This window comes from Adiantum capillus-veneris, chromosome 17, assembly GCF_014529385.1.
Source record: "Adiantum capillus-veneris isolate H3 chromosome 17, ASM1452938v2, whole genome shotgun sequence".
Taxonomy (NCBI): domain Eukaryota; kingdom Viridiplantae; phylum Streptophyta; class Polypodiopsida; order Polypodiales; family Pteridaceae; genus Adiantum; species Adiantum capillus-veneris.
In genome coordinates, this window is record NC_140947.1 from 73,326,893 (window position 1) to 73,354,574 (window position 27,682).

Here is a 27,682-nt window from a genome sequence, read left to right on the forward strand (position 1 = left end):
TTCTCTTCATTGAAGTTTTTAATAGCTGCGGCATTCTTCTCGGAACGGTTTCTTGGCCAACGATGCTCTCGGGATCTAATTTTTTCCTTTTCCACCTATGAGATCGTAATCCTGCCATTTATTTCACACTGAGAAATATAAATTTCTTCAAACATAAATAATAAGAAGAGCACCACATGATCATATAAGTTTTGAACAAACAATAGGTAGGTATCTCACAATTATTTCCAACGAATCATATACAGAATAACACAAGATGATTAGCATGTGTGCATCCTTTGATAGAATGCAAAATAGCTTTATAGTTGTGCAGAGCAAAAGCCAATCAAGTGGATCACGGTGCGCAGAGTACATAAACAAAACTCCACAAAACTACTGGCGCGTCGAGATCCACTTGATTGGCTTTTATACAAAGTAATAGCCTCCACAACATCAAAAAAAATTATACTAAAAAAAAAAACCTTTGTACAATTTCAAAAGTGGATCACGGCACGTGGAGTACATAAACGAACCTCCACAACACTACTGGCGCGCTGTGATCCAATTTTGGTTGGTGAAATGTTAAATGGTGTTTTACATTTTGAAGCACAATTCCTAGACACAACTAAACTACGGACCAAATGAAAGTGAAGAGATTGCCTTTACCTTTGTCAGGACTAGACATTGCTCTTGGAGTAGAGATTCAGGAGTGGGAATGTTATTGTTGGGCTTCGTGGTTCTGATTATTCCACCTTGTAGGAGACAGAGGCCTTTTTTAACTCTCTCTCTCTCTCTCTCTCTCTCTCTAGCCTCTATCTCCCTCTTGATGTTTGTATTTGCTTCTCCAATATGATTTCTCTTCTCCCCTTTACTAAGTTACTCTCTCTCTCTCTCTCGCTCTCTCTCTCTCTCTCTCTCTCCCCCTCTTTTCATACAATAATAGACATTACCATTAGCTTTTTAATGAAGCAAGCCGACATGCAATAAATAGTTGGTACAACCACAATAAATAGTTTTTTACAATCAAAAAAATACGTGTACTATTTATGGTAACAAATGCACACTTGGATTCATGATAAGAGAGAGAGACAGATAGATAGAAATAGAGAGAGAGAGAGAGAGAGAGAGAGAGAGAGAGAGACCTAACCTCCGAGACGACCTTTGCAACCAAGGCGCAAAGCTCCTCAAGCGTTTTCAACCAATTCAAAACAGCACATAGGGGAATCCGCCTCGTATTCTCATTTCAAACCACTTCTATCCACCAAGAGAGGTATTTCCAACGTGTTTGTTGATGTAGAAGAGAGAGTGAGAGAGAGATAGAGTTTTGGAGTGTTTTTTGGGTTTCAAAGAGAAAGACACACACACACAGTGTGAGAGAAAGTGTTTTTGAGTGCTTGTTGGGTTTGAAAGAGGAACACACACACACACAGACACACACACACACACACACACACACACACACACACACACACACACACACAGGGAAGTCATGAATTGGAGCACGGCGCATGATGGAGTATTTTCTTTACGCAATTGTGAGCCCGCGCGCCATGATCCATACAAAGAGAGAGAGAGAGAGAGAGAGAGAGAGAGAGAGAGAGAGGGGGGGGGAGAGAGGGAGAGGGCAGTCATGAATTGGAGCACGGTGCACGATGGACTATTTTCTTTACGCAATTGTGAGTCCGCGCGCCGTAATCCATACAAAAAAACACACACAGAGAGAGAGAGAGAGAGAGAGAGAGAGAGAGAGAGAGAGAGAGAGAGAGAGAGAGAGATGGGGGGGGGGGGGGGGGGGGGGGGATACAAGAAGTGGAGCACGACATGCCAAAGGCTATTATCCCGTCTCAATATTGAGCCCGCGCGCCGTGATCCAGAGAGAGAGAGAGAGAGAGAGAGAGAGAGAGAGAGGGAATTCAAGAATTGGTGCACGATGCACGATAGGCCATATTCTCTTCTCAATTTTCAGCACGTACGTTGTGATCCACTCAAAAAGGGAGAGAGAGAGAGAGAGAGAGAGAGAGAGAGAGAGATCCTTTGCATTTATCTCTTACAATAGAATGGCAAAAACAAAGGCAACAGCAAGGAAGGCAAGGAAAGGACCAGGGCTTGCAAAGAAAGCATGTGGAAGATCTGCTAGTAAAAAGAAAATATCAAGTAAACCAATGAAGATATTGAAGGGACCAAGAATGGAGAATATTCAGAGAACCATGGATTTATTTAGAGAGATCAGAAAAGCTCAGAAATATATTGAGCTTTGTGTCCCAAAACTTCCTTTCCAAAGAGCAATAAGGCAAATTTGCGAGGAAGCATGTGCTGGTACACTGAGATGGAAGGCTGTTGCCCTGCTCTGTCTTCAAGAAGCAGCAGAAGATTTTTTGTTGGAGTACTTTAATGAAATCACCATTGTTGCTGCTCATGCTCACCGGGTCACAATAATGGACAAGGACAGTGAGACACTCAAGAGAGTACGTTGGAGATACAATAAGCTCTTCATTCCTAATGAGTTTATTGACCCTAAAATCAAGGATATATTTCTAATACCACCAGGCCGATGGGATCATGGGGCTAAGATTCATGAGGTTACTCATGATGTGAACACCAAAGCCAAACCTGAGCAAGAAGAAAGATGTTACCTGAAACTAGACAAATTAAAGAGGATACAGACTGTTGCTTCTGATAAGAGGCACAGAGAAGAAATTATGGGCAAGTTACCACAGACTTAAATGAAATAAACAATGATATTTTACATTCCATGAAAGGACTGTTAGCAACCATTCCCCTTGCTGATGGTACTCAGAAATTAGCACTACATTCTATTGATATTGGGATTTTCACTATAAGAGGAGTTGTCTATAACCGCTAACATTATCGCGGAAAAACAAAGGAAAAAGGGGAGAGAAAAATTTGCAGAGGCGGCAATAACCGCGGCTATGTACGCGGTAGTGGTTTCTCAGCAACAAGTGTGGTAACAATCGCGACAATATACCCGCAGCTATTACCGCGTCATGTGCCGCATTTATTTCCGCACTTATTGCTGCTACACACTAATTCAAAAATAAAGGTGCTCATTTGGGCCACCCAATTTTGGGTGGCCCAAATGAGCACTTTTATTTTTGAATTAGTGTGTAAAACAATAAAACATCAATTGTTTTTTGGAAGAGTATAAAATATACCAAAGAATTGAAATGGAATTTACTTTACCTTGACAATTAAAAATGTAGAAGATCAACTATTTAAAAAAGTTACAATAAAATGTAACTACTTATATATACATTGTACCACATTGGGACTTTACGAAAGTTTGGAAAAAACATTTTTCTATCTAATCCTCCTCTATCTCATCGTTGTCCAGAGGCACGTATGTTGGATCACTTTGACTCTACATAAACCTAAACCAAATTAAATAATTATCAACAACTCAAAACAATTGATACAAAATTACTTATTTAAACTTACCGCTTGTAGTGGTCCAACCGCCGCGTCGAATTGCTCCTGAAAGATGTGGTTGTTTTTGTTAAGTATGGAGCCTGATTTACCCTTGTAATTTTCTGTGGTAAAAGCGCACATTTGTAAGGCCCCCATTATGAGGAGAAGACATCGTGCGTGAAGGAAAATCACTCACCGGAAACCAAAATTTTCACGGCCAAGAATCAGGGGCAACTTTGCGAAGAACTCAGCCTTTCATTCAAGGACAAAGCACATTGAGGTGAAATATCACTTCATACGCACTCTTTTGGAAGAGGGACAACTAAAGCTAGGAAAGGTGCATACAAGTGAAAATCCTGCAGACATGTTTACAAAGGTGGTCAACAAAGAGAAGTTGAGCTTTTGCTCATCTTCAATCGGCATTCAAGGATAAGAAGCCAGAATGGAAAGCAGTCACAGGTTTGGTTTGGAGATCAGTCTCCAAGTGGAAGATTGTTAAGTATGGAGCCTGATTTACCCTTGTAATTTTCTGTGGTAAAAGCGCACATTTGTAAAGCCCCCATTATGAGGAGAAGCCATCGTGCGTATAGGAAAATCACTCACCGGAAAGCAAAATTTTCACGGACAAGAATCAGGGGCAACTTTAAAGGCCTCGAGGGTAGAGGCCCCCGAGAGTTTTTTTTTCCGTCGGAATATTCTTTTTCGCCGGAATATTATGGCCGGACGGCGGCCGGAAAGTGGTCGGAAAACAATCGGTCGATTGGTCGGTGGTCGGTAGTCAATGGCCAATGGCCGGTGGTCGGACGTCAATGGCCAGTGGCCGGTGGTCGAAAGTCAATGGTCGGTGGCCGGTGGCCGAATTCAAAAGCGGACTTGTCTTCTCAAGGGCGGCCACACATGGGCGGATTGGAGGGTCCGATTTGGACTTATTCGCACAAGGGCAGCTACACATGGCTGTCTCTCATAAGAGCGGGCAGCCCTTTTGTCCTATAAAAGGAGGCCATTTCTACACACATTTCATACTGTGAAGTTGATGCAACAAGGTGAGTGTGAGGTGGTGAGAGTGAATCAAGGCGGGAGCTCCATTAAGGGTATAATCCCTTTGTAAACTACTTCTTGTTTTGAAGTACTAAAGCCATTGAGTGGCTGCTTTCCCGTGGACGTAGCCCACATTGGGTGAACCACGTATATCGTGTGTACTCTCTCTCTCTCTCTCTCTCTCTCTCTCTCTCTCTCTCTCTCTCTCTCTCTCTCTCTACTCTATAATCTCGTGTATATAAATCTGTCTCTCTCTCCATTAAGTAATCTACTCAATTATCTATTTAGCTACGTCTTATTTCCTAACAACTCGTATCAGAGCAAGGTTTGCTCGTAGCTAAATTATCTCAAGGAAAGGATTCCTTGAATTGAGTGGGAGTTATGGCGGAGGAAGGGAAGCTCAAGATTGAGAAGTTCAACGGCAAAAACTACCAACATTGGAAGATGCAGGTTGAAGACTATCTCTACTAGAAGGACCTCTATTTGCCACTAGGCGGTCTTGCGAAGAAGCCCGCAACAATGGCAGATGAAGCATGGATTGTCCTTGATCGAAAGGCACTGGGAACAATCCGGTTAAGCTTGGCATCAACGGTGGCCTTCAATGTTTCGGAGATGAAGACCACGGAGGACTTGATGAAGTCACTTGACGACTTCTACGAGAAACCATCGGCATCCAATAAGGTATTTCTTATGAAGCGCTTGTTCAATCTAAAGATGACAGAGAATGGTTCAGTTGCAGAACACCTAAATGACTTTAACACAAACATAAGTCGACTTAGATCAGTGAAAATCAATTTCGATGACGAAGTGCGAGCTCTCCTTATACTATCATCTCTACCGGATAGTTGGGACAGCCTTGTGATGGCTGTAAGTAATTCTATCTCTGGCACAAATACTCTTAAGTTTGATGATGTTGTGGGTGTTCTCCAAAGCGAGGAAATGAGAAGGAGAAGCACAGGAGAATCATCAAGTGCTGCACTATCAGTGGAAACAAGAGGAAGGCTTAAGGAGAGGTTCAAAAACCAAAAGGGTCGTGATCGCTCAAGGTGGAGCAAGTCACGCACAAAGTCAGTTCTTGAATGTTGGAACTGCGGCAAGAAGGGCCACGTCAAGAAGGATTGCTGGTCCAAGAAGAAGAAAGAGACAGAGTCTCAAGACAACAAGCCAACATCGGAGGCCAATGTGGCAGGTAAAGTAGAGCAAGATGCTCTAATTCTCTCATTAAACAATGAGTCTAATTCCTGGATAGTAGATTCCGGGGCTTCATTCCATGCGACACCACACAAGCAACATTTTCAAGACTACACCAAAGGTAATTTTGGGTATGTATACTTGGGAGATGATGAAGCTTGTGAGATTGTCGGCAAAGGTACAGTTTCTGTCAAAACTGCTAACGAAAATGAATGGAAGCTTAAAGATGTTAGGCATGTTCCTTCTCTTCGCAAAAATTTGATCTCTACAGGACAATTGGACGATGAAGGTCACAACATTGCATTCGGAAACAAACGGTGGAAGATCTCAAAGGGATCTTTGGTGGTTGCCAAGGGTGAAAAAGTCGGTACACTTTACTTGTGTACTGTTAGCACGCAACCTTCAGCTTGTGCAGCAAGTACAGAAGTTGACAGTGCGGTGTGGCACTACCGACTTGGGCATATGAGTGCCAAAGGAATGCAAATCCTTCAAACAAAGAAGCTTCTACCAGGTTTGAAAGAAGTGGACTTAGAGTTCTGTGAAGATTGTGTTTACGGTAAACAAAAGAGGGTAAAATTTCAAAAATCAGGAAATGAAAGAAAAAATAAAAAACTTGAGTTGGTTCATTCTGATGTTTAGGGTCCTGCAAGTACACCACTTAGTGGCTCATTGTACTATGTAACATTCATAGACGATGCGACTAGAAAAACATGGGTTTATGTCATGAAGAATAAATCCGATGTATTTTTCATATTTCAAAGGTGGAAAGCTTTTGTGGAGAATGAAACATGTACCAAGGTTAAATGCCTCAGATCCGACAATGGAGGCGAATATTGCAGCCAAGCTTTTGAAAGCTTTTGTGCTAGCAATGGCATTCGGAGGCAAAGGACAACCCCAAGGACACCTGAACAAAATGGGATTTCGGAAAGGATGAATAGAACAATCATGGAACGAGCACGAAGCACGCGGCTACATGCAGGCCTACCGCTTGAGCTTTGGGCGGAAGCTGTAAGTACGTCTGTGTACTTAATCAATCGGTCACCCTCAACGGCATTGGATGGGAGAGTTCTAGAAGAGGCATGGACAGGTAAACCGGTGAATTATGCATTTCTCAAAGTGTTTGGGTGTGAGGCTTTCATGCACATAGATAGAAGACTAAGATCAAAGTTAGATGCAAAGTCCAAAAAGTGTTTCTTCATTGGCTATGGAGAAGGAGACTTTGGGTATCGCTTATGGAATCCTGATGATGGTAAAATCTTAAGGAGTAGGGATGTAATTTTTAACGAACAAAATATGTACAAAGATTACTTGGAAAGAAAACAAACAAAAGAAACGGATGATAAGTACATGGAGCTTGAGGACGGTGAAGACTCAAGGACTACAAACGGTGACAATGTGCAACAACGTCAACCAAATGAGGAGCCTCAACCTATTCCCCAAAGATCTACAAGAGCAAGTAGACCCCCAGAAAGGTTTGTTCCTTCCTTCAACCATCTCTTGATCTCAGATTCTGGAGAGCCGGAATCATATGAAGAAGCTATGCAACATGAATCCAAAGAAAAATGGACGAAGAGCATGCAAGTGGAGATAAACTCACTACATCGCAACCAAACATGGGAGTTGGTTGAGTTGCCTAAAGGTAAGCGGGCACTTCAAAACAAATGGGTGTACAAGCTAAAGGAAGAAGAATGTGGGAAGAAAAGGTACAAGTCTAGGCTTGTGGTAAAAGGTTTTTCTCAAAAAAAATGTATCGACTTCAATGAAATATTTTCTCTTGTTGTAAAAATGAACTCAATTAGGCTTGTCTTAAGCCTTGTGGCTGCTCATAATCTAAATCTCGAGCAACTGGATGTAAATATGGCATTCCCTCACGGTGACTTAGAGGAGGAAATCTACATGCTTCAACCAAAGGGGTATGAAGTAAAAGGTAAGGAGAAAATGGTTTGCAGATTAAAGAAGAGCTTGTATGGTTTAAAGCAAGCATCAAGACAATGGTACTTGAAGTTTGATCGATGGATGTTGGATCATGGATTCACAAGATGCAACTCGGATCACTACGTCTACACGGAGAATTTGGGAGATGGGAAATTCATCATCCTAATGTTGTATGTTGATGACATGTTGATTGCAAGTGCTAACATGCAGGACATCAAAGACCTGAAAGAGGGGCTGTCCAAATCTTTTTCAATGAAAGATTTAGGTGCTGCAAAGAGAATACTTGGTATGAAAATATCAAGGGACAGGACGAAGAAGACAATAAAGCTATCTCAAGAAGATTACATCAAGAAGGTACTAGAAAGGTTTGCAATGCAAAATGCAAAACCAGTTTCTACACCTTTGGCTGGTCATTTTAAACTAACGAAGGATATGTGTCCAAAGACACAAGAGGAAATAGCCTATATGTCTAAAGTTCCATATGCTGCAGCGGTAGGTTCTCTAATGTATGCTATGGTCTGGACAAGGCCAGACATTGCACATGCAGTGGGAGTTGTGAGTAGGTTCATGGACAACCCAGGTAAAGAGCATTGGCAAGCTATGAAGTCGATACTTAGGTATCTAAAAGGGACAACAACAAATGCTTTGTATTTTGGAGGAACTGATATTTTTCTAAAAGGGTATGCTGATGCAGATATGGCAGGTGACAAAGATACTCGAAGCAGCACTACTGGCTATGTGTTCACGGTTGGAGGCACAGCAGTAAGTTGGGCTTCAAAGCTGCAGAAAGTGGTTTCACTTTCTACCACGGAAGCAGAGTATGTAGCAATGACGGAGGCAAGCAAAGAAATTCTGTGGCTTCACAGATTCTTAGAAGAGCTTGGATTCAAACAAGACAATTGTGTCTTGTACAATGATAGCCAAAGCGCTATCCATCTTGCGAAGAACTCAGCCTTTCATTCAAGGACAAAGCACATTGAGGTGAAATATCACTTCATACACACTCTTTTGGAAGAGGGACAACTAAAGCTAGGAAAGGTGCATACAAGTGAAAATCCTGCAAACATGTTTACAAAGGTGGTCAACAAGGAGAAGTTGAGCTTTTGCTCATCTTCAATCGGCATTCAAGGATAAGAAGCCAGAATGGAAAGCAGTCACAGGTGGCCAATGTGGCAGGTAAAGTAGAGCCAGATGCTCTAATTCTCTCATTAGACAATGTGTCTAATTCCTGGATAGTAGATTCCGGGGCTTCATTCCATGCGACACCACACAAGCAACATTTTCAAGACTACACCAAAGGTAATTTTGGGTATGTATACTTGGGAGATGATGAAGCTTGTGAGATTGTCGGCAAAGGTACAGTTTCTGTCAAAACTGCTAACGGAAATGAATGGAAGCTTAAAGATGTTAGGCATGTTCCTTCTCTTCACAAAAATTTGATCTCTACAGGACAATTGGAAGATGAAGGTCACAACATTGCATTCGGAAACAAACGGTGGAAGATCTCAAAGGGATCTTTGGTGGTTGCCAAGCGTGAAAAAGTCGGCACTCTTTTGGAAGAGGGACAACTAAAGCTAGGAAAGGTGCATACAAGTGAAAATCCTGCAGACATGTTTACAAAGGTGGTCAACAAGGAGAAGTTGAGCTTTTGCTCATCTTCAATCGGCATTCAAGGATAAGAAGCCAGAATGGAAAGCAGTCACAGGTTTGGTTTGGAGATCGGTCTCCAAGTGGGAGATTGTTAAGTATGGAGGCTGATTTACCCTTGTAATTTTCTGTGGTAAAAGCGCACATTTGTAAGGCCCCCATTATGAGGAGAAGCCATCGTGCGTAAAGGAAAATCACTCACCGGAAACCAAAATTTTCACGGACAAGAATCAGGGGCAACTTTAAAGGCCACGGGGACAGAGGCCCCCGAGACTTTTTTTTTTCGCCGAAATATTCTTTTTCGCCGGACTATTATGGCCGGACGGCGGTCGGAAAGTGGTTGGAAAACAACCGGTCGGTTGGCCGGTGGCCGGTAGTCAATGGCCGATGGCCGGTGGTCGGAAGTCAATGGTCGGTGGCCGGTGGTCAGAAGTCAATGGCCGGTGGCCGGTGGCCGAATTCAAAAGCGGACTTGTCTTCTCAAGGGCGGCCACACATGGGCGGATTGGAGGGTCCAATTTGGACTTATTCGCACAAGGACGGCTACACATGGCTGTCTCTCATAAGAGCGGGCAGCCCTTTTGGCCTATAAAAGGAGGTCATTTCTACACACATTTCATAGTGTGAAGTTGATGCAACAAGGTGAGTGTGAGGTGGTGAGAGTGAAGCAAGGCGGGAGCTCCATTAAGGGTATAATCCCTTTGTAAACTACTTCTTGTTTTGAAGTACTAAAGCCATTGAGTGGTTGCTTTCCCGTGGACGTAGCCCACATTGGGTGAACCACGTATATCGTGTGTACTCTCTCTCTCTCTCTCTCTCTCTCTCTCTCTCTCTACACTCTATAATCTCGTGTATATAAATCTGTCTCTCTCTCCATTAAGTAATCTACTCAATTATCTATTTAGCTACGTCTTATTTCCTAACAGTTTTCGAACAACCATTACCAAGTATCAAATTCTCTATCTCACTCCCAATACTTGACCATCTCTCTGGTTGGTCGAGACAGAGTGATATTTTCCTAAGTTAGCAATAACAATACCAAAAAATCAACTACAATCTTTATAATCATCGATCGACGTTATAATTCAATTAATCTTATATATTTATCCTTCCAAGCTCCCTTGCCTTCTGAGCCATTGTGTGTGGGGGTTTGTCTTCAAGGGCGAGCCTCGTGTTGTTGTGTGTATGATGAGCCCGTCGTCGCAGCTTGATCGATCTTCTCTTGAATTGCACACTCCCACTCCGCGTCTACCATGTTGCCACTGCGGTAACTCATGTCTGGATCTCTGATCTGGTTGGCTGCTGCGTGTCGCACATTGAACTGCTTGTTTTTTAGAAATGTCTTTATGTAGCCCTCCAACCATTGTTGTGAAAAACGTTGATCGAGGGCGTTTGGAAATCTAGCTAACAGAGTGTCCTCAATGTACCATGCATGATCGGACAGCTGGTCTGTAACTTTATAAACAGTTCTTATACGAATGTATAAGAATTTGTAGATGGCTTCAAAATGCCATGTTCTGTGCTGTGCAAAAATCCACCTCCCCGCCATATTTAACCCTATAGTAGTACCTATGCATGTCTGGCATGGGTGCATCCGTATCCTCGTCCTCTGCATCAGGGGCCGCACACTCTGAAAGTGGGGACTCCGTTCCCCTGCTACTACCAAAACATGCGAAACCACAAGATCTACCGCCGCTTCGTCTCTCACGGTGCTCGCTGTCCTGAGACGAGCGTCGGCTCGCGCTACCAGAGGAAGTCCGTCGACCATGTCCTGACAAAGCAGGAGCGGAATGGAGTGGCATAGGACCTTGTGATGCCATGGGAGTGGGACCCTGCGATGCACGAGGACTAGACCTTTCGATGGAATAGGAGTAGGATGATAGGAAGGGAGAGTAGAGGGAGGTGCCGTCGGTGCGAGGCTTTGTAGGTAAGGAGTCCCTCCCTGACTCCCCCATGGTGTAGTCTGTGGAGAAATGCCGTAGGTTGCAAGCTGCTATGGAGTGTAGTGGACAAACAAATCCTTCGCCGAACGGAGGTATTTCTCTCATAAAGTCAGGATCTACGACCGGTGGAGGAACCTGAGAAGGGTAGGTGTAGGATGGCCATGCCTGCAATAACAAAAAAAAACCTATGACACTCATGGTTTAGGGTTAACTATGTAGAAACATTCTTTATTTCTTTGCTTGTTTTCACCGACTCGAGACTCGGGTCCATTAGAGGCGATGTCCACCCCGGGTGGGAGCCCACCTCGATGTGAACCAACCAAAAGAAGAGCCAGCTGGCTGCTCCTCACCAGTTGGTCTCTCGTCTGAGATCTACATTACAAAGAGCAATATAAGATTAAGCTTTCCACCCTACTCACTCATCTATAAATATGTACACAAGTATATTAGCACACAAATACGTAGATACATATATATACTAGTAGACCTAAGTAGAGGCTAGTAGTGTCAAAGGTCAACTGCACCTCTTTAGATATCATCGTCGCAGTCTCAACCGTGGTAAAACCAAAGGTACTTTGCGATAATCCATGCATGAGTGAACCAATGAGCGCAGCGCCACAATTAAAAAAGGACTATACCCAAGAGGAAGCGTCTATCATTCGGGTGGTATGCTCCCGTACTTAGCACCTACATACATGCATAAACAAATATATATGTACACACATATATGTTTTATGGTTGTAAATGTAGCCATCATTTTGTGTTGGCTGCACCTAGATTCAACGTCCAAGTGATCAATTGATCGTAACATTACAATTCCCTCCCAGAGGATATATATATTAGCACACAAATACGTAGATACATATACATACTAGTAGACCTAAGTAGAGGCTAGTAGTGTCAAAGGTCAACTGCACCTCTTTAGATATCATCGCAGTCTCAACCGTGGTAAAACCAAAGGTACATTGCGGTAATCCATGCGTGAGTGAATCAATGAGCGTAGTGCCACAATTAAAAAAGGACTATACCCAAGAGGAAGCGTCTATCATTCGGGTGGTATGCTCCCGTACTTAGCACCTACATACATGCATAAACAAATATATATGTACACACATACATGTGTTATGGTTGTAAATGTAGCCATCATTTTGTGTTGGCTGCACCTAGATTCAACGTCTAAGTGATCAATTGATCGTAACATTATAATTCCCTCTCAGAGGATATATATATTATCACACAAATACGTAGATATATATACATAGTAGTAGACCTAAGTAGAGGCTAGTAGTGCCAAAGGTCAACTGCACCTCTTTATATATCATCACAGTCTCAACCGTGGTAAAACCAAAGGTACATTGCAATAATCCATGCATGAGTGGATCAATGAACGCAACGCCACGATTAAAAAAGGACTATACCCAAGAGGAAGCGTCAAACCTTCGGATGCTATGCTCCCATACTTAGTGCCTACATACATGCATAAACAAATATATATGTACACACATATATGTTATGGTTGTAAATGTAGCCATCATTTTGTGTTGGATGCACCTAGCTTCAACATCTAAGTGATCAATTGATAATTGTAACATTAGAATTTTAATGTAATGCAATAAGTAATTCCATTTCTCTCAATGAGTCTCTCTCTCTCTATCCCTCTCGCTCTCCCCTTCTCGTTCGTGCAGTAGAACTACGAAGCGAAAGCTCCATCTCAGAGTCATGCATGCACCTCCATGTAAAGCAAGCACTACGTTCAACAAAGCATCCTCGCCTTGAAGGTAATCTTGGTGCTGGTTGCTCTGGTATCCCTTTGGAGCCTAATTTTCATCTCCTTAACTTCTTTCTCTGTTTCTCTCTCTCTTTTCCCTGTTTCTCTCTCTCCCTATCTCTCTCTCTCTTTCCCTCTTTTCCTATCCCTCTCTATTCCTCTCTTTCACTCTCTCTATTTACTCTCTCTCTCTCTCTCTCTCTCTCTCTCTCTCTCTCTCTCTCTCTCTCTCTCTCTCTCTCTACTTGGAAAGAGTTTGAGAATGTCCAAAAGCGTTTTCTCACCAACTTTCTCCAAGTCAAGACACAAACACCCTACATGCTCTTACTTCTTGAGTCCGGATTGCTTCCCATTGAGGTCTTGGGCATGCAAAGGGTTGTGGAGTACATGGGTAAGACACAACGTAGCCCTTTGCATCGACTTTCTAGAATCGCATATGAAGCAAGTCAAATGGTTCAAAAGACATGCAAGAGCAAAATACTAAGTTCGGGGTGGATGCTTAATATCAAGAAATGGTTTGGAAGATGGGATGCATGTCACTTGGTCAAGGATGCGTCGATCGACTCCCAAGTTAATGAGGCCTTCTTACAACGCCAATGTATCACGGCTTGGGAGAAATCCGGAGGTTCTCGCTTCAGCCATTACACCACACACGTTGCCCCAAACTACAAATCTCTCTTCTTCTCGGAACAAGGTAACCGAACCCATTCCTACATCCTTGAGCCCATCCCGTTGAGTGCGATCCGCACCATTGCCTCCATTCGTCTTAGCTCCCATTCTCTACGCTGCGAGACAGGACGTTGGGGCACTGGCGAGGAGTGTCATCGACTTTGCACCTTATGCCATCGTCAAGTGCGAGAGAGTGAGTACCACACACTACTTGAGTGCTCAACTTTTGACCACATTAGGTCCTCTTTTCCCCATATATTCAGCCATGATCTCTCCCTACATACCTTCCTCTCCCAACCACGATGTGGACTCTCTATTGCGACGCTCATTTCAGCCATTTTTGAGCATCGAGAGTCACTTATGAACTCCACTCACACCACGTGACATGTTCATTTGGTCCCATAGGTCATATTTGACCTCCCAAGACGATAATAGAACTATCTATCTATCTCTCTCTCTCTCTCTCTCTCTCTCTCTCTCTCTCTCTATTCCTATCCTCTCTCTTTCTCTTTCTCTTTCTCTTTCTCTTTCTCTCTCTCTCTCTCTCTCTCTCTCTCTCTCTCTCTCTCTCTCTCTCTCTCTCTCTCTCTCTCAGTCGTTTTTTGACCTAGTAGACAGCAGTTCACTCTTTTGACCATAACTTGCTCATTCGAACTCAAATATAAGTGATCTATAGCCTCTATCAAAGAGCACGAAGCCCTCTACGCATTGATGTAAAGACATAATTTTTTTGTGTAATGGAAGGCTTTGCTGTAACAGCATCTCAGAACTGAAAAAACTGTCGACTTGAAGGTAATGTCAGACAAAACTCGCAAGGGTGGAAAATCCACACTCGCCATGGAGAATGATACAAAATCTCCAAGAAATTTGGATGCTAATCCAACCACATCATCTACAACAACCGAAGCAATGATCATGGACAATGATGCAAAATCTCCAAGGAATTTGGATGCTAATCCAACCACATCGTCTACAACAACGGAAGCAATGATCATGGCTTACTTGATCTCAGTACAAGAAACCTTCAACAAGCAAGGTGAAGAGTTGCGCGCACTTGCAATGGAGAATGGCACTTTAAGAGTTCTCGTTGTGGAGAATGAGCACCTCAAGAAGGTTCTCGAAATGCAAACAACACGCTTGATGCATCTTGAGAATGAAGTTCAAGAATGTAAACGCTCTCTTGTTGACATGAATGTATTGAAAGAGCACTTGAGCAAAGTTGAGAGTGATCATGTATTGAAAGAGGAAACGATAGATACAATACGACATGATGTATGTGAGATAAGAAATGCATCCAAATCATGGGCTGATATATGTAAAGATAATGTGGTTTCTTCCTATCATGCAAGCCGTTGTCCAAACAAAGAATGTAGAGAATGTGGACACTCAAGAATTGCAAGAATGACAAAATCGCTCAAAAAACATCGTCATTCGTGGAATCAAGGAGGAAAGCATGGAAACACCCCAATCTCTTGTGGTTGCTCTTGAAGAGTTTTTGCTACACACTTTGGCATGTCAAGAATCATGGCTTATGGTGCACATCGAGTTGGAAAACAAGGAGTCCCTCGCTCGAGAGAAAGACCTATTGTATGTACCATGGTTGATGAGGTAAAGAGAAAGATCATCCTTGAAAATGGTTGGATCTACCTCAAAGGAACGGGTTGTAATGTATATGAGGATCGCACTCTTATGCAACAAAATGTACGTCGCAAAGCATATGAGGAAAGAAGCAATAAGGTTAAGGTATCATCTCAAGAAGAAAAGCCACTTGAGGAGGATGCAATTCCACCCCACAAATAGGGACACATGATCTATGAGACCAACTCACGCTCGCGAATAAGCTTTTGGAATTGTAACGGGTATCCATGAAATGCGGGAATTGGCATTGATGAGCTTACCAATGACTCCGATGTGATACTTCTTGTCGAAACATGGGAGCATGATGCGCAACAAATTGTTGGATTTGACAAATACGATGTGCATTCTTTGATGTGAGCCAAAAATGCAAAGCAACGAAGAGGCCAGGGAGGCATAGCATGTATGACCAAAAAGGGTTTGAAAGATGTTTCCATTGTTAAATAAGATAAGTATAAACGATACTTATGGTTGAAAATCAGCCCACCAAATGGTCAAGTCATGTTTGTGGCTGGTTGCTACCTTCCTCACTATGACTCCAACTTTTATGCTCGCTTGAATATGGATAGAGATCAGCCCTTTGTTGAACTAGAGGAAGACATTTCTCATTACAAGGATAAAGGTGAAGTCATTGTTTTTGGAGACATGAATGCTCGCACAAATATGTTACAACACGACACACAACAAGTCGACATGCCGCATATCTCAAGAAGAATGGATGACTCATACATGTATAATCGAAGCTCTAATGATGCAAAATAACTGGATCACTATGGAAATTCACTTCTGCATATGTGCAATAGTATCGGAATGCTCATTGCAAATGGTGTATCTCTATGGCAAGGCACCGATGACTTTACATGTAGAAAGCACAATGGTGATAACGTGATTGACTATATGTTGTTGTCGAAAGCTAATCTAGAATCCATACAAAGCTTTACACTTGGTGAATGGAATTTGGAATCGGATCATAGGATGTTATGTATTGACCTCAAGTGTGATAAAAGGCCCGAGCATGTAGCCTCCAATCATGATGTGAATCATTTGTATCTACATCTAGACTTCAAACGAGCACTTATATATGTTGATATGGTGGACCAAATGTTAAGCATGATAGAGCATCAAGAGAGCCCAACATTAGAATGCAAGTGGAAAGTTTTCAAAGAAGTAATTTTCTCTTGTGCGAAGGAATTCTTTTCGGTGAAACACATGTCTTGCAAAAGGTCTAAGAAGGGTAGTACCAAGAAGAAATGGTTTGACATGGAATGTAGTCAAGCCCGAAAACACTTACTAAGATTGGATGCAATCAAAGACAAGGAAGTTTACTTTGAATGTTCACACACATACAAAGCACTTGCTCAAAAGAAGAGGAGAAGGTGGGAATTCAATAAACAACTTCTTTTAGCGCAAGAGAAAGTACATGCATGTGGCAAGTTTTGGCAAAATCTAAAAGGCAAGCGCGTTGAGAGCTTTGGTGACTTGACTCTTGAGGATATGTATATGCATTGCAACAACCTCTATGAGCAACCCAATGTTGATAAGATGGAGTGTTGTAGCTCCCTTCCATTTATGTCTCCCTTCTTTACCATTGAAGATGTATGCCGCGCGCTTGAGAAACTTGCTACTCGCAAGGCAGGTGACCTTCAAGGTGTCAAGGCTGAAATGATTAAATGGACAAGCAAGAAAACACGATATTGGATATGCGATATGTTTAACCTTGCACTTCAGTATGGCATGCCTCATGATTGGAGTGCAAATTAGATCAAACCTTTGCACAAAGGAGGAGATGTAAACAATGTGAACAACTATCGCACTATAATGGTTGGTTCTTTGATGGCAAAGTTATTTGGATGTATCATGGAGATGAAGATAAGTGAATGGGTTGGAAAGAATGGCAAACGTACGCTTGGCCAAGGAGGTTTTCGAAAGAATCATAGCACTATTGATCACTTTGTCACTCTCCGAGTTCTTATGGAAGCGTCTCGATTGAAAGGAAAAAAGTTGTATTGTTGCTTTGTGGATTTCAAGAAAGCCTTTGACATGGTACCGTGAGGAAATCTTTGGAAACGTATGCAAAGCCTTCGAGTGCCGAGAGAATTTATGCATGCATTCTTTCGCATCTACCAAAAAGTGATATGTCGATTATGTATAAGAGATGGAATTTCAGAATTTTTTGCAAGCACCATTGGTGTCAAACAAGGATGCCCACTTTCCCCAACCCTCTTTGGGCTACTCATTGATGAATTGGAATGCATGGTTCTTGATTTTATGCAGTAAGAAGGCATGGAAGAGGTTAAGATCGGATATGCGGTGATCATGCTTTTGCTTTATGCCGACGATATAGTTCTCTTGGCACATACCTTAGAAGATGCACAAAAGCTTATAAATGTCTTGGAACGCTTTTGCCTACATAGCGGGCTGATTGTGAATGGATCCAAAACCAAGGTTATGCTTGTAAAGACCCTCAATGACGAAAATCCATCCATTGTATACAACAATGAGCAACTTGAAGTGGTAGATCACTTCAAGTACCTTGGCCTTGAGGTTCCATCCAGTCATAAATAGAAGGATTGTGCAATGCGTCACTTGGAAGCCGGAAAGAGGGCTTATTATGCATTTGAGAACATGTGCAATGCTAGAGAGATCAAGTGTTGGGCTCTCAAAAAGTACCTCTTTGACACATTGGTGACACCGGTGCTTCTTTATGGAGTGGAGGTGTGGGGTGGAAGCATCGGGAAGTCTACTTGGAAAGAGTTTGAGAATGTCTTTCTCACCAACTTTTTCCAAGTCAAGACACAAACACCGTACATGCTCTTACTTCTTGAGTCCGGATTGCTTCCCATTGAGGTCTTGGGCATGCAAAGGGTTGTGGAGTACATGCGTAAGACACAACGTAGCCCTTTGCATCGACTTCCTAGAATCGCATATGAAGCAAGTGAAAAGGTTCAAAAGACATGCAAGAGCAAAATACTAAGTTCGAGGTGGATGCTTGATATCAAGAAATACTAAGTTCGAGGTGGATGCTTGATATCAAGAAATGGTTTGAAAGATGGGGTGCATGTCACTTGGTCAAGGATGCGTCGATCGACTCCCAAGTTAATGGGACCTTCTTACAACGCCAATGTATCACGGCTTGGGAGAAATCCAGAGGTTCTCGCTTCAGCCATTACACCACACGTTGCCCCAAACTACAAATCTCTCTTCTCTAAACGAGGTAACCGAACCCGTCCCTACATCCTTGAGCCCATCCCGTTGAGTGGAATCCGCACCATTGCCTCCATTTGTCTTAGCTCCCATTCTGTACGCTGCGAGACAGGACGTTGGGGCACTGAGGAGGAGTGTCATCGACTTTGCACCTTATGCCTTCGTCAAGTGCGAGAGAGTGAGTACCACACACTACTTGAGTGCTCAGTTTTTGACCACATTAGGTCCTCTTTTCCCCATATATTCAGCCATGAGCGCTCCCTACATACCTTCCTCTCCTAATCACGATGTGGACTCTCTATTGCGACGCTCATTTCAACCATTTTTGAGCATCAAGAGTCACTTATGACCTCCACTCACACCACGTGACATGTTCATTTGGTCCCACAGGTCATATTTGACCTCCGAGGACAATAATAGAACTCTCTCTCTCTCTCTCTCTCTCTCTCTCTCTCTCTCTCTCTCTCTCTCTCTCTCTCTCTCTCTCTCTATCTATCTATCTATATCTCTATCCGTCTCTTTCCCTCTTTCTCTTTCTCTCTCTCTCTATCCCTATCCCTCTCCTTCCCTCTTTCTCTCTCTCTCTCTCTCTCTCTCTCTCTCTCTCTCTCTCTCTCTCTCTCTCTCTCTCTATCCCTATCCCTCTCTTTCCCTGTTTCTCTCTCTGTCTCTATCTCTCCCTCTTTCTCTCTCTCTCTTTCTCTTTCTCTCTCTCTATATCCCTATCCCTCTCTTTCCCTCTTTCTCTCATTCTCTCTTTATCTATCTCTCTCTCCATTTATCTCCCTCTCATTAAATCTCTCCCTCTTTCTCTCATTCATTCTTTATCTCTCTCTCTCTCTCTCTCTCTCTCTCTCTCTCTCTCTCTCCATTTATCTCCCTCTCATTAATTATCTCTCTCTATTTATCTACCTCTCTCAATCTTTCTCTCTCTCTCTCTTTATCTATCTCTCTCTCTCTTTCTCTTTCTCTCCCTCTCTATCTATTTCCCTCCTCTCTCTCTCTCTATTTATCCTTCTCCATTTATCTCCCTCTCTTTAAAATTTATCTCTCTCTCTCTCTCTCTCTCTCTCTCTAACATTCTATCCAAACAATCATTTCCAAACGTACCTAACAAATCAATCATTTCCAAACGTGTCTAGCAAAGCAACCTTTTCCAAACGTGCCTGACAAAGCAACCATTTCAAACAAGCCGTGCAAAGCGACCATATCCTAATGAATGAGGTATGTTATGGATTCTCTATTTTCTCTTTTTTTTTGCATTTAATGCGCGTGTGTGTGTGTGTATATGTGTGTAGTAGAAAACAAAAGGGAAAGAGGGGGGATGTGCTTTTGTGTTTACCTCTTTCTTTGTAGCGCGGTTGAGCTTCGATTAGGTTGAGCTTTCAAAGACGATGGCAGAATACCCCCTTCGTCGAAACTTGGACGAAACCCTCTTCGACAAAACTTGGGAAGCTTGGAGAAGGAGAGAGAGGGAAGGGAGAGGGGGGGGGGGGGGAGAAGCTTGGGAGCAATGGCGGAGAGCAAGAACGCAGAGTATGCAACAAAAACACGGCATACTCTGCCTTCTTGTCTATTTTAAGCACCAATTATTACCGTGGATATTACCACACCCATTATCGTGAATATTACCACCTGTATTACCGCGGCCGGTTATTTCAAACGGATACATGTAAATTTAAGGTTGGAGGGGGGGGTACAAACTCGAGGCCCTGAGAGTGCAATCGTTGGCTCAAGGAAAAACTACCTTGTCCTTGTGCCAAGTGCAAAAGGGCAATCCCTCGCTTGAGGCGCATTGCTTTGGAGCACGTGGAGAATGAAGAGCTTTGGCATCCTCGAAAAAGTGCTCGAAGAGATGATAGCGCGACTCACCCGTCACTTGAGGAGGTGCCCCATTGGTATGTGTTCGGTGGTGGTGAGGAGAATCCCTTAGTCTCTTGCCTCGATGAATCATGCACACAGTGTAAGATCCTCTTTCCTGGACAAAGAGTCCAATTTAGATATATTCGAGAGGAGGCGTCTTTTTTCCCTCAATCACACAAAAAAACCTAGGAGATCAAAAGACACTCTTTTGATGATCATATCAAGATATGGAGTGATAAAACTCGTCTTTTTGTTATCCTCAAGGGCAAAACAAATTTACAAGTAACCACTAAATCCATCACAAACCGAATACCTTTCATGCCTTGTTACTTTGTTAAGAATCTGATCCTAGAACGGGAGTGGATGGTGATTGATGACACTAGCAAGATAAAACCTTCTATTTTTGGCACAAAATATGGCATAAGCTAGTAGAGCAAGATTTAAGCAAGATTTCCACTTGCTTAAAGCACGTAGAACCCCTGAATACTGATTCCTGAATCTTGGTGGATTTATCCTAAGGTCCATTTTGCCATGTCTTTTGGAGGATGAATGAAGCTTTTACCGTAAGGCCTTTGTTCCTTCTCATAGTCTTTTCCACTTTAGTCCCCAATCCTTGGGACCGGCACTATGAATACCTTACCAAGGGTTCTTCATTCCTTCTCATAGCTATTTCCCCTTTTGTCCCAAACCTTTGGACGGGAACTATGAGTGCTTAAATCAATTCCATTTGCTTCCCTATTTTCTACTTATCATAAACGGCCAATTTATGATAGAAAACACTTTGGAAGTAAGAAATTAATTTTCATATGACAGATTTCACAAATGCTTGTGAGACAGTGTTTTATTCTCCTCTTTGACCTCTACTCTTGTGAGAGAGCTCATTGCTTAATTCTACTCCGTTTGGTCAAAAATCTAGGTTCTTTTCGTGCATTTTTAGAGAGAGAATGAAAAACAGCCCATTTCTTACAAGTGCCTAATTTTTGGGTCATGAATGGTCAGCGCAGCCGTAGCCACAGCCAGCGGCACAGCGTACAGATGCAGAGCCACCCTCCGAGCCTGGGGCTCTAGCGGAGGAGGGGTGATAGCAGGCCCGTGGCCACAGCGTCAGCCTGGCACTCAGAGTGGCCCTCAAGTGCCTACTCAGCAGTAGTGGGTTCCCACGGGGAACCGTTTTGGTGCTCTTGAGCAGGAGGAGATCCTTGTGCCAGCCCCCACCTCCGCTTCTCCCTCGACAGCCGCTCCCCCCCCAGAGTTCCCCCCCTCTTCCTCATCCTCCCCGCCTTCTGCTCCCGTCGCCTCTCCACCTCGCCCCTCTACCTCTGTCGCCCCATCCCGCCCCTCTTCTCCTCCACTATCCCTAGCTCCTTCTCCCCCCCCTCCTGCTCCAGTTTCTCAGTCGGCTCAGGAGACTGGTCCCTCTCCGGCGGCTAGGAGATCTCTTGGCAGCGCCTTTGCTGCGAGTCGCCTAGCGAGAGAGGGTCAGCCATTCTTGCGGCCCCCTCTGCAGATTCAGACATCCTCCCTCGCAGCTATCCCTCGTGGGCTGACGAGCATTGACATCCGACGCCGCTGGGACTTCGTCAACTACGGGTTCACTCGTTTTCTCGGCGATTCCACAGCAGAGCATGAGGCAGCATGTTTCAGGGTCCATGTTTTGTTCCTCGCCGCTAGGGGGACAAAGGCCTTGGACTCCGCAGTTGGTTTCTCCTTCCCCCTCTGTGGTAGGGCCGAGACAGTGTGGTCCCTTGAATAAGTGGTGGGATGGTTGCATACACAGGTCATAGAGTTCTCTCACCACATGGGAGAACTTGGAGTTACAGATATGCTGCAGACTTTGTGGCCATTGGCCAAGTTTGCGGTGACACCCCCAGACTCAGCAGGATGTAGGCATATTGTGGTGTACTTCTTTGCTGATACGTAGTGTTTGCCTTGCTATGTATACATTCATGAGGACTCCTGAACAGAGGAGGTTGCGCTACACACGACTCGCTCTGCTTGGGCTTGGGCTAGGCACTCACTGCAGTCACGCCTATCTAGAGGACGCTCGGATGCGGATTACTCCCCATCCAAGCCTGCCTCGAAGATATCATGTCTTGCTGTTACGGCTGCATTTGTTCTCTCTCGCTCCCCATGAGGATCGTCTAATGGAACGTGCAGGGACTCAATAGGCCCTAGTTTTAGCGACAGCGGGGCCGATTGCGTCAGGAGCTTCAGCGTTGCCTTGTGGGAGGAGAGATTGATCTCCTTATGCTTCAGGAGCACCATCTGTGTGAGAGCTGTATTCGGCGATCTGGTTAGATTTTGCGTGGACGTTATGATACCTTTTGGTCAGCTGCTTTTGGACCTGGAGGAATACAGGGTGGAGTAAGTATGACTATTGCGGACTCATTGTAGCAGGCCATTATGGGCAGAGGGATTATTGTGCCAGGCAGGGCTCAGTGGATTACTATGCAAGTTCAGGGTGGCCTTGTGGGCTTCCTGAAGCTCTATGCGCCCAATGTGGCGAGTGCTCGTGCAGAGTTTTGGTCACAGATTGATGAGTCTTTGCCGCAGGTCGATCATTGGTGTATAGGAGGGGACTTCAACATGTTGGAGAACCCTTCTGACAGAATTGGTGGCAGCCACGCTACTGTGCATGGAGTCGAGTTGGCAGTTTGGGAGAGGTTTTGTATGACTTTGAGGGTCTCGGATACATGGCAGCACTCCGGTTTTGTGAGGCCTGGGGGACAGTCTTGCCTTCTCTAGATCAGACCGTAGAGTGGGAGGAGTGAATCTATCGCGGATAGATCGCTTCTACACTAGTGACCACTTTAGTGACTTGGGGGGTTCAGTGGGCATCCTGGCAGGGACTTCCTTCTCGGACCATGCACCAGTGATCCTCACGGTGGCAGACAAGCAAAGGATTGGCAGCACGATGCTTCGCATCCCAGAGAGGGTCTTGTTGGACTCACCACTCAGAGAGAGGGTAGAGGCTCTCTGGACAGAGGGCATGGACAGCCAGGTTTCACGTGCAGACAGAGTGGCCTCAGGCCTAGCTCAGCTTAGCCACTTTTTTCTTCAGGAGTCTCTGGCTCGCCGGGCTCCAGTGAGGGAGGCAGAGCAGCATCTCAGACGAGGCATTGCTTCACTACAGAGGATGCAAGAGCAGCATCCAGACAGTCCATGGTTGGAGGAGCAGTTACAGCAGGCTCGACAGGAGCTTGCTAGCACAGAGGAGAGGCGTGATGAGTTTTCCTTTCACTGCCGACAGGTATCTCAGTGGAGTCAGATGGGTGACAGAGTGACTGGTGCTTTTTTTGAGACAGTGGGACCTCGACACTCGCATGCCAAGGTCATTCAGTTGAGGAGGCCCGATGGGTCAGTTGCTTATGAGCCCGAGGATATGCGTGCAGTTGCTACTGACTTTTACCGTGAGTTACTGTCGGCTGTGAGCCTCAGTCAGAGCGGTAGGATGCGTACAGGGAGCAGGTTTGGGCAAAGATGCCACGTCTTGTGATAGAGGAGATGCGCCAGAGGCTAGAGATGTCACTTCAGCTTGGCTCTTAGGGCCCTCCCTCGTGGTAGCTGTCCAGCTGAGGATGGGTTGACTCCCAGCTTTTTCTTGGAGTACTGGGACCTGCTTGGCCCAGATCTTTGTAGTGCTTTTCAGTACATTTTGCACACAAGAGTGATGCCTGACAGCATGAGTGAGGGCCTGATCTACCTCATTCTCAAGGAGGGTGGCTCCTTGGATGAGACTCGACAGTGGCGCCCCATCACCATCCTCAACTCAGCCTACAAAATTCTTGCCAAGGCTCTGAGTTTGAGGATTCATCCACTTTTAGAGAGCCTTATACATGGGACTCAGACAGGTTTTGTCAAGGAACGTAGTATCCTTGACAACATCTTCACTTTCTGGGAGGCTTCTGGCCTGGCACGCCTCCGTGGTGTGGACCTTGTGATTCTTCTTCTCGATTTTGAGAAGGCATACAACCAAGTTGACTGGGACTTTCTAGAGGGCACTCTCCGCAGGATGGGCTTCTCAGATGCTTGGATCAAAGGGGTGTCGGTTTTATACAGACAGGCTCACAGTCAGGTGCTTTTGGTAGAAGGGAGAGGTGAGCGCTTCATGCTCACACGCTCGGTCAGATAGGGTTGTCCTCTTGCCCCCTTTCTCTTTCTGTTCTATGCAAAGGCGATGAGCAGATTTTTGGTGTCACAGCAGGGTGGTCTTCGGGGCTTAGCACTCCCTATTCGGGGAGAGGAGCTACTGGACGCTGAGTTTTCCGATGACTCGGCCTTGTACTTAGATGGCCAGGAGGCCAATCTTCACAGATGTGAGCAGGCTCTGGAGACCTTCTGTTGTGCATCGGGCGCACTTATCAACTGGAGAAAGACAGTGACTTTCTCCTTTGGTAGTGCTCCTGTGCCAGATTGGATGCCAAGAGAGGGTTTCAGGTGGATTCCCTGAGGGATTGCAGTTCGATACTTGGGTTGTCAAGTTGGTTTGGACTTGTCTCCCGAGCAGCAGATTGCTCCTCTTCTCTTGTCCATCAAGAGAAAGCTGTTACATTGGAGCTCAGCACGACTTTCGCTAGCTGGTAGAGTAGTAGTTGCCAACCAGGTGCTGTTGGCAACTATGTGGTACATCACTTCCTGCTGGATCTTCTCGAGTTCTTGTATCAGCCAGGTAGAGAGGCTGATGAGGAACTTCCTTTGGTTAGGACGTGACACTCAGATGGCCCGAGCCAAGGTGGCTTGGTCGGTCATCACTCTTCCTTGTTCTCAGGGAGGACTTGGGATCATTGATCCAACACAGCAGAGCAGAGCCCTTCTAGGGAAGTTCATAGTCAGAGGACTTCTTCCAGGTGAGGATCCCTAGAAGGAGTTCTTGTTGCAGAGGCTTCGTGCCAGGGTGCCTCAGTCAGGAGGCCCTTGGCAACCTTCGACCAGATGGATCTTTACAGAGATGCGCCGAGTTGGTTTGAGCAGGAGAATGGAGAACCGCTTCGCTGTGAGTTTGCTTCGTTCTTGGGAGCTCTTACGGCGTGGCCTGGAGCAGCGACAGCCGATGTGCACGGAGGAGCGCCTACGGCAGCCCCTCGCCTGGAACCCCAAGGTTAGCACTCAGAGAGGCCACTTGGTTGGTAGTCGGCCTCATGTTTCCTGGGGTCCCATGGCAGCAGGTCTAGTGCGCTCTCTAGGTGATTGGCTAGAGTTCAAAGGTTTGTCAGAGGAGGTGCAGGGTTTCCAGCTGGCAGGGCATGAGAGGGGTGCAGAGCATGTGTCAAGACATCTCAGAGTCAGTTCCAGCTGAGTGGCTCACACCCCTCAAGCCAGTAGCACCCCGGTGGATGAGAGCCTTTACACGAATGGAGGTTCTCATTTCAGTCAGGGCCTTCTCAGAGACTGTCCCAACCCTGTTCTTTGAGCTTCACGGTGGGGGACGATTACGACGAGTTGCAATAGAGGACCCGTAGGTAGCAGAGTGCTGTTTTCAGAGGATCCGAGTTGTGGGCATTTGTGGGAGGTCTTGGGTCATAGACCCTGACCCAACAGCTCTTGAGAGTGGACACTGGAGGTTGTGGGCTTGGAAGTGTTGTCCACTGGCACGAGTAAAGTGGGATCCTGGTGAGTGGCTATGGAGGGACCCCTTCTTTTCGGCAAACCACCCAGGAGTCCCCTTCTTTCAGTACACTCTTCGGCTTGGACTTCATATACTTGCAACACAGAGAGAGGCCGGCCCCGCTGCAGCACGTCATTGGCAGGAGGAGGGCCTCACAGTCGAGTTCTTCACAGCCTTTTGGCAAAGGCTGTGGGACTCCAGACAGACGAGGCGCGTCACTTTGTTTCAGTGGCTGGTTGCACACAGAGCTACAGCAATAGGGAGTTGGCTTGGGCATAGTGGTCTCTTGGCCGCATGTGCAGCCTGTGACCAGTTGGTGGAGAGTCAGGGTCATTGTCTTTGGGACTGTCCCTCGGCCCAGCAAGTGTGGCTACGAGTTCTTCGGCTGATGCCTTCTCTCTCCACGGCTAGATAGTACACTTGGGGGGCAGCAGCTTGGTCCACTCTCACGGGCCCGGCACTTCAGTTTGAGCTATCTTCCACCAGCAAGATGATAGTGATACAGGGGGGGCGTCCTACACTCCGAGCCTGCTACAAAGCTTTCTCCACAGGAGTGGTGCAGTGAGAGAGAGGAGTGTTGGGATCTCATCAGTGGCCTGACACTATGGTTCATCTGGCGGGCCCGTTGTTTCCGCATTTTTGAGGCCCGCTCTGTGCCGCCAGCAGAGACTGTTCGTGACTTTTGGCTAGAGCTGATCCATATTCTCGGAGGACAGCTTGAGGGACTACAGCGCAACTCCGACCGCATACCGGTGCGCCGCGAGGCTTTCCTTCGACTCTGGCGCCCTGGGCCTTCCTACACCATTGTCCAGGGTGTGCTCAGATGGCACTACCGACCACCTGTGTGGCTCTTCCCTGCTCCCATCCCTTGATTTAGCCTCATTGTATATATGTTGTTCTTTCATTGGGAGAGTCTCCCCATCATGTTTGTTATAGCCCTCTCTTGCACAGGTGGTTGTAGCCCTACGGGCAGCTTTCATTAACAAATAGAAGGATCTTTTTCTCGGAAAAAAAAAATTCAAATTCAATTGTTCAAAAATATCAATTAATTGTAATTATGTTTGTAATTTTTATTTTAGAATAATTGATAAATCTTTTACTTTTGGTAAAAATTTCAATTAATTATAGTTATGGTTGTAATTTTTATTTTAGAATAATTGATAAATCTTTTACTTTTGGTAAAAATTTCAACTAATTATACTTATGGTCGTAATTTTTATTTTAGAATAATTGATAAATCTTTTACTTTTGGTAAAAAATTCAATTAATTGTAGTTATGGTTGTAATTTTTATTTTAGAATAATTTGTAAATTTTTTACTTTTGGTATTTACATGGTATGTAAGTATGGAATATGCATATAGGTATGGCATGTATGTACATGGTATGTAAATATATGGTATGGATGTAAGTAGTAATATATATGAATGCATTTAGGATTATGTATGTTAAGTTTATGTTTATACGTTTATGCAGTTTATGTACTTAGGTATGTATGTATGTAAATGGTATATATTATGTTTGTATATATGTAGATGGTATATATCTATGTGGTATGTATGTACATAGAATTTATATATTAATGTATTTAGGTTTATGTGATCTATGTACTTAGGCATGTATGTATGTGGTATACATGTATGTATATGTGTAGGTGGTATGTATGTATGTGCTATGATGTTATGCATGAAAGAATTATAATGTATATATATAATATGTATATATGAATGTATAAAGGCTTCTATATATTTAAGTATGTCATGTGTATGTCTAGGTTTATA

General features: G+C 44.5%; 1 protein-coding gene across 1 annotated transcript in view; it reads right to left on the reverse strand.

Moving 5' to 3' along the window:
* Positions 1 to 3,156: 3,156 nt before the first annotated feature.
* Positions 3,157 to 27,682, reverse strand: part of LOC147437474 (uncharacterized) — a 111,236-nt gene continuing 86,710 nt past the window's right edge. The window contains exons 9-10 of the mRNA XM_086487010.1: positions 3,436 to 3,471; positions 3,157 to 3,358 (exon numbers count right to left, since the gene is read on the reverse strand). Coding sequence (XP_086343136.1) covers positions 3,302 to 3,358; positions 3,436 to 3,471 — 93 coding nt within the window. The 3' untranslated portion in view covers positions 3,157 to 3,301. The remainder of the gene's footprint in view (positions 3,359 to 3,435; positions 3,472 to 27,682) is intronic.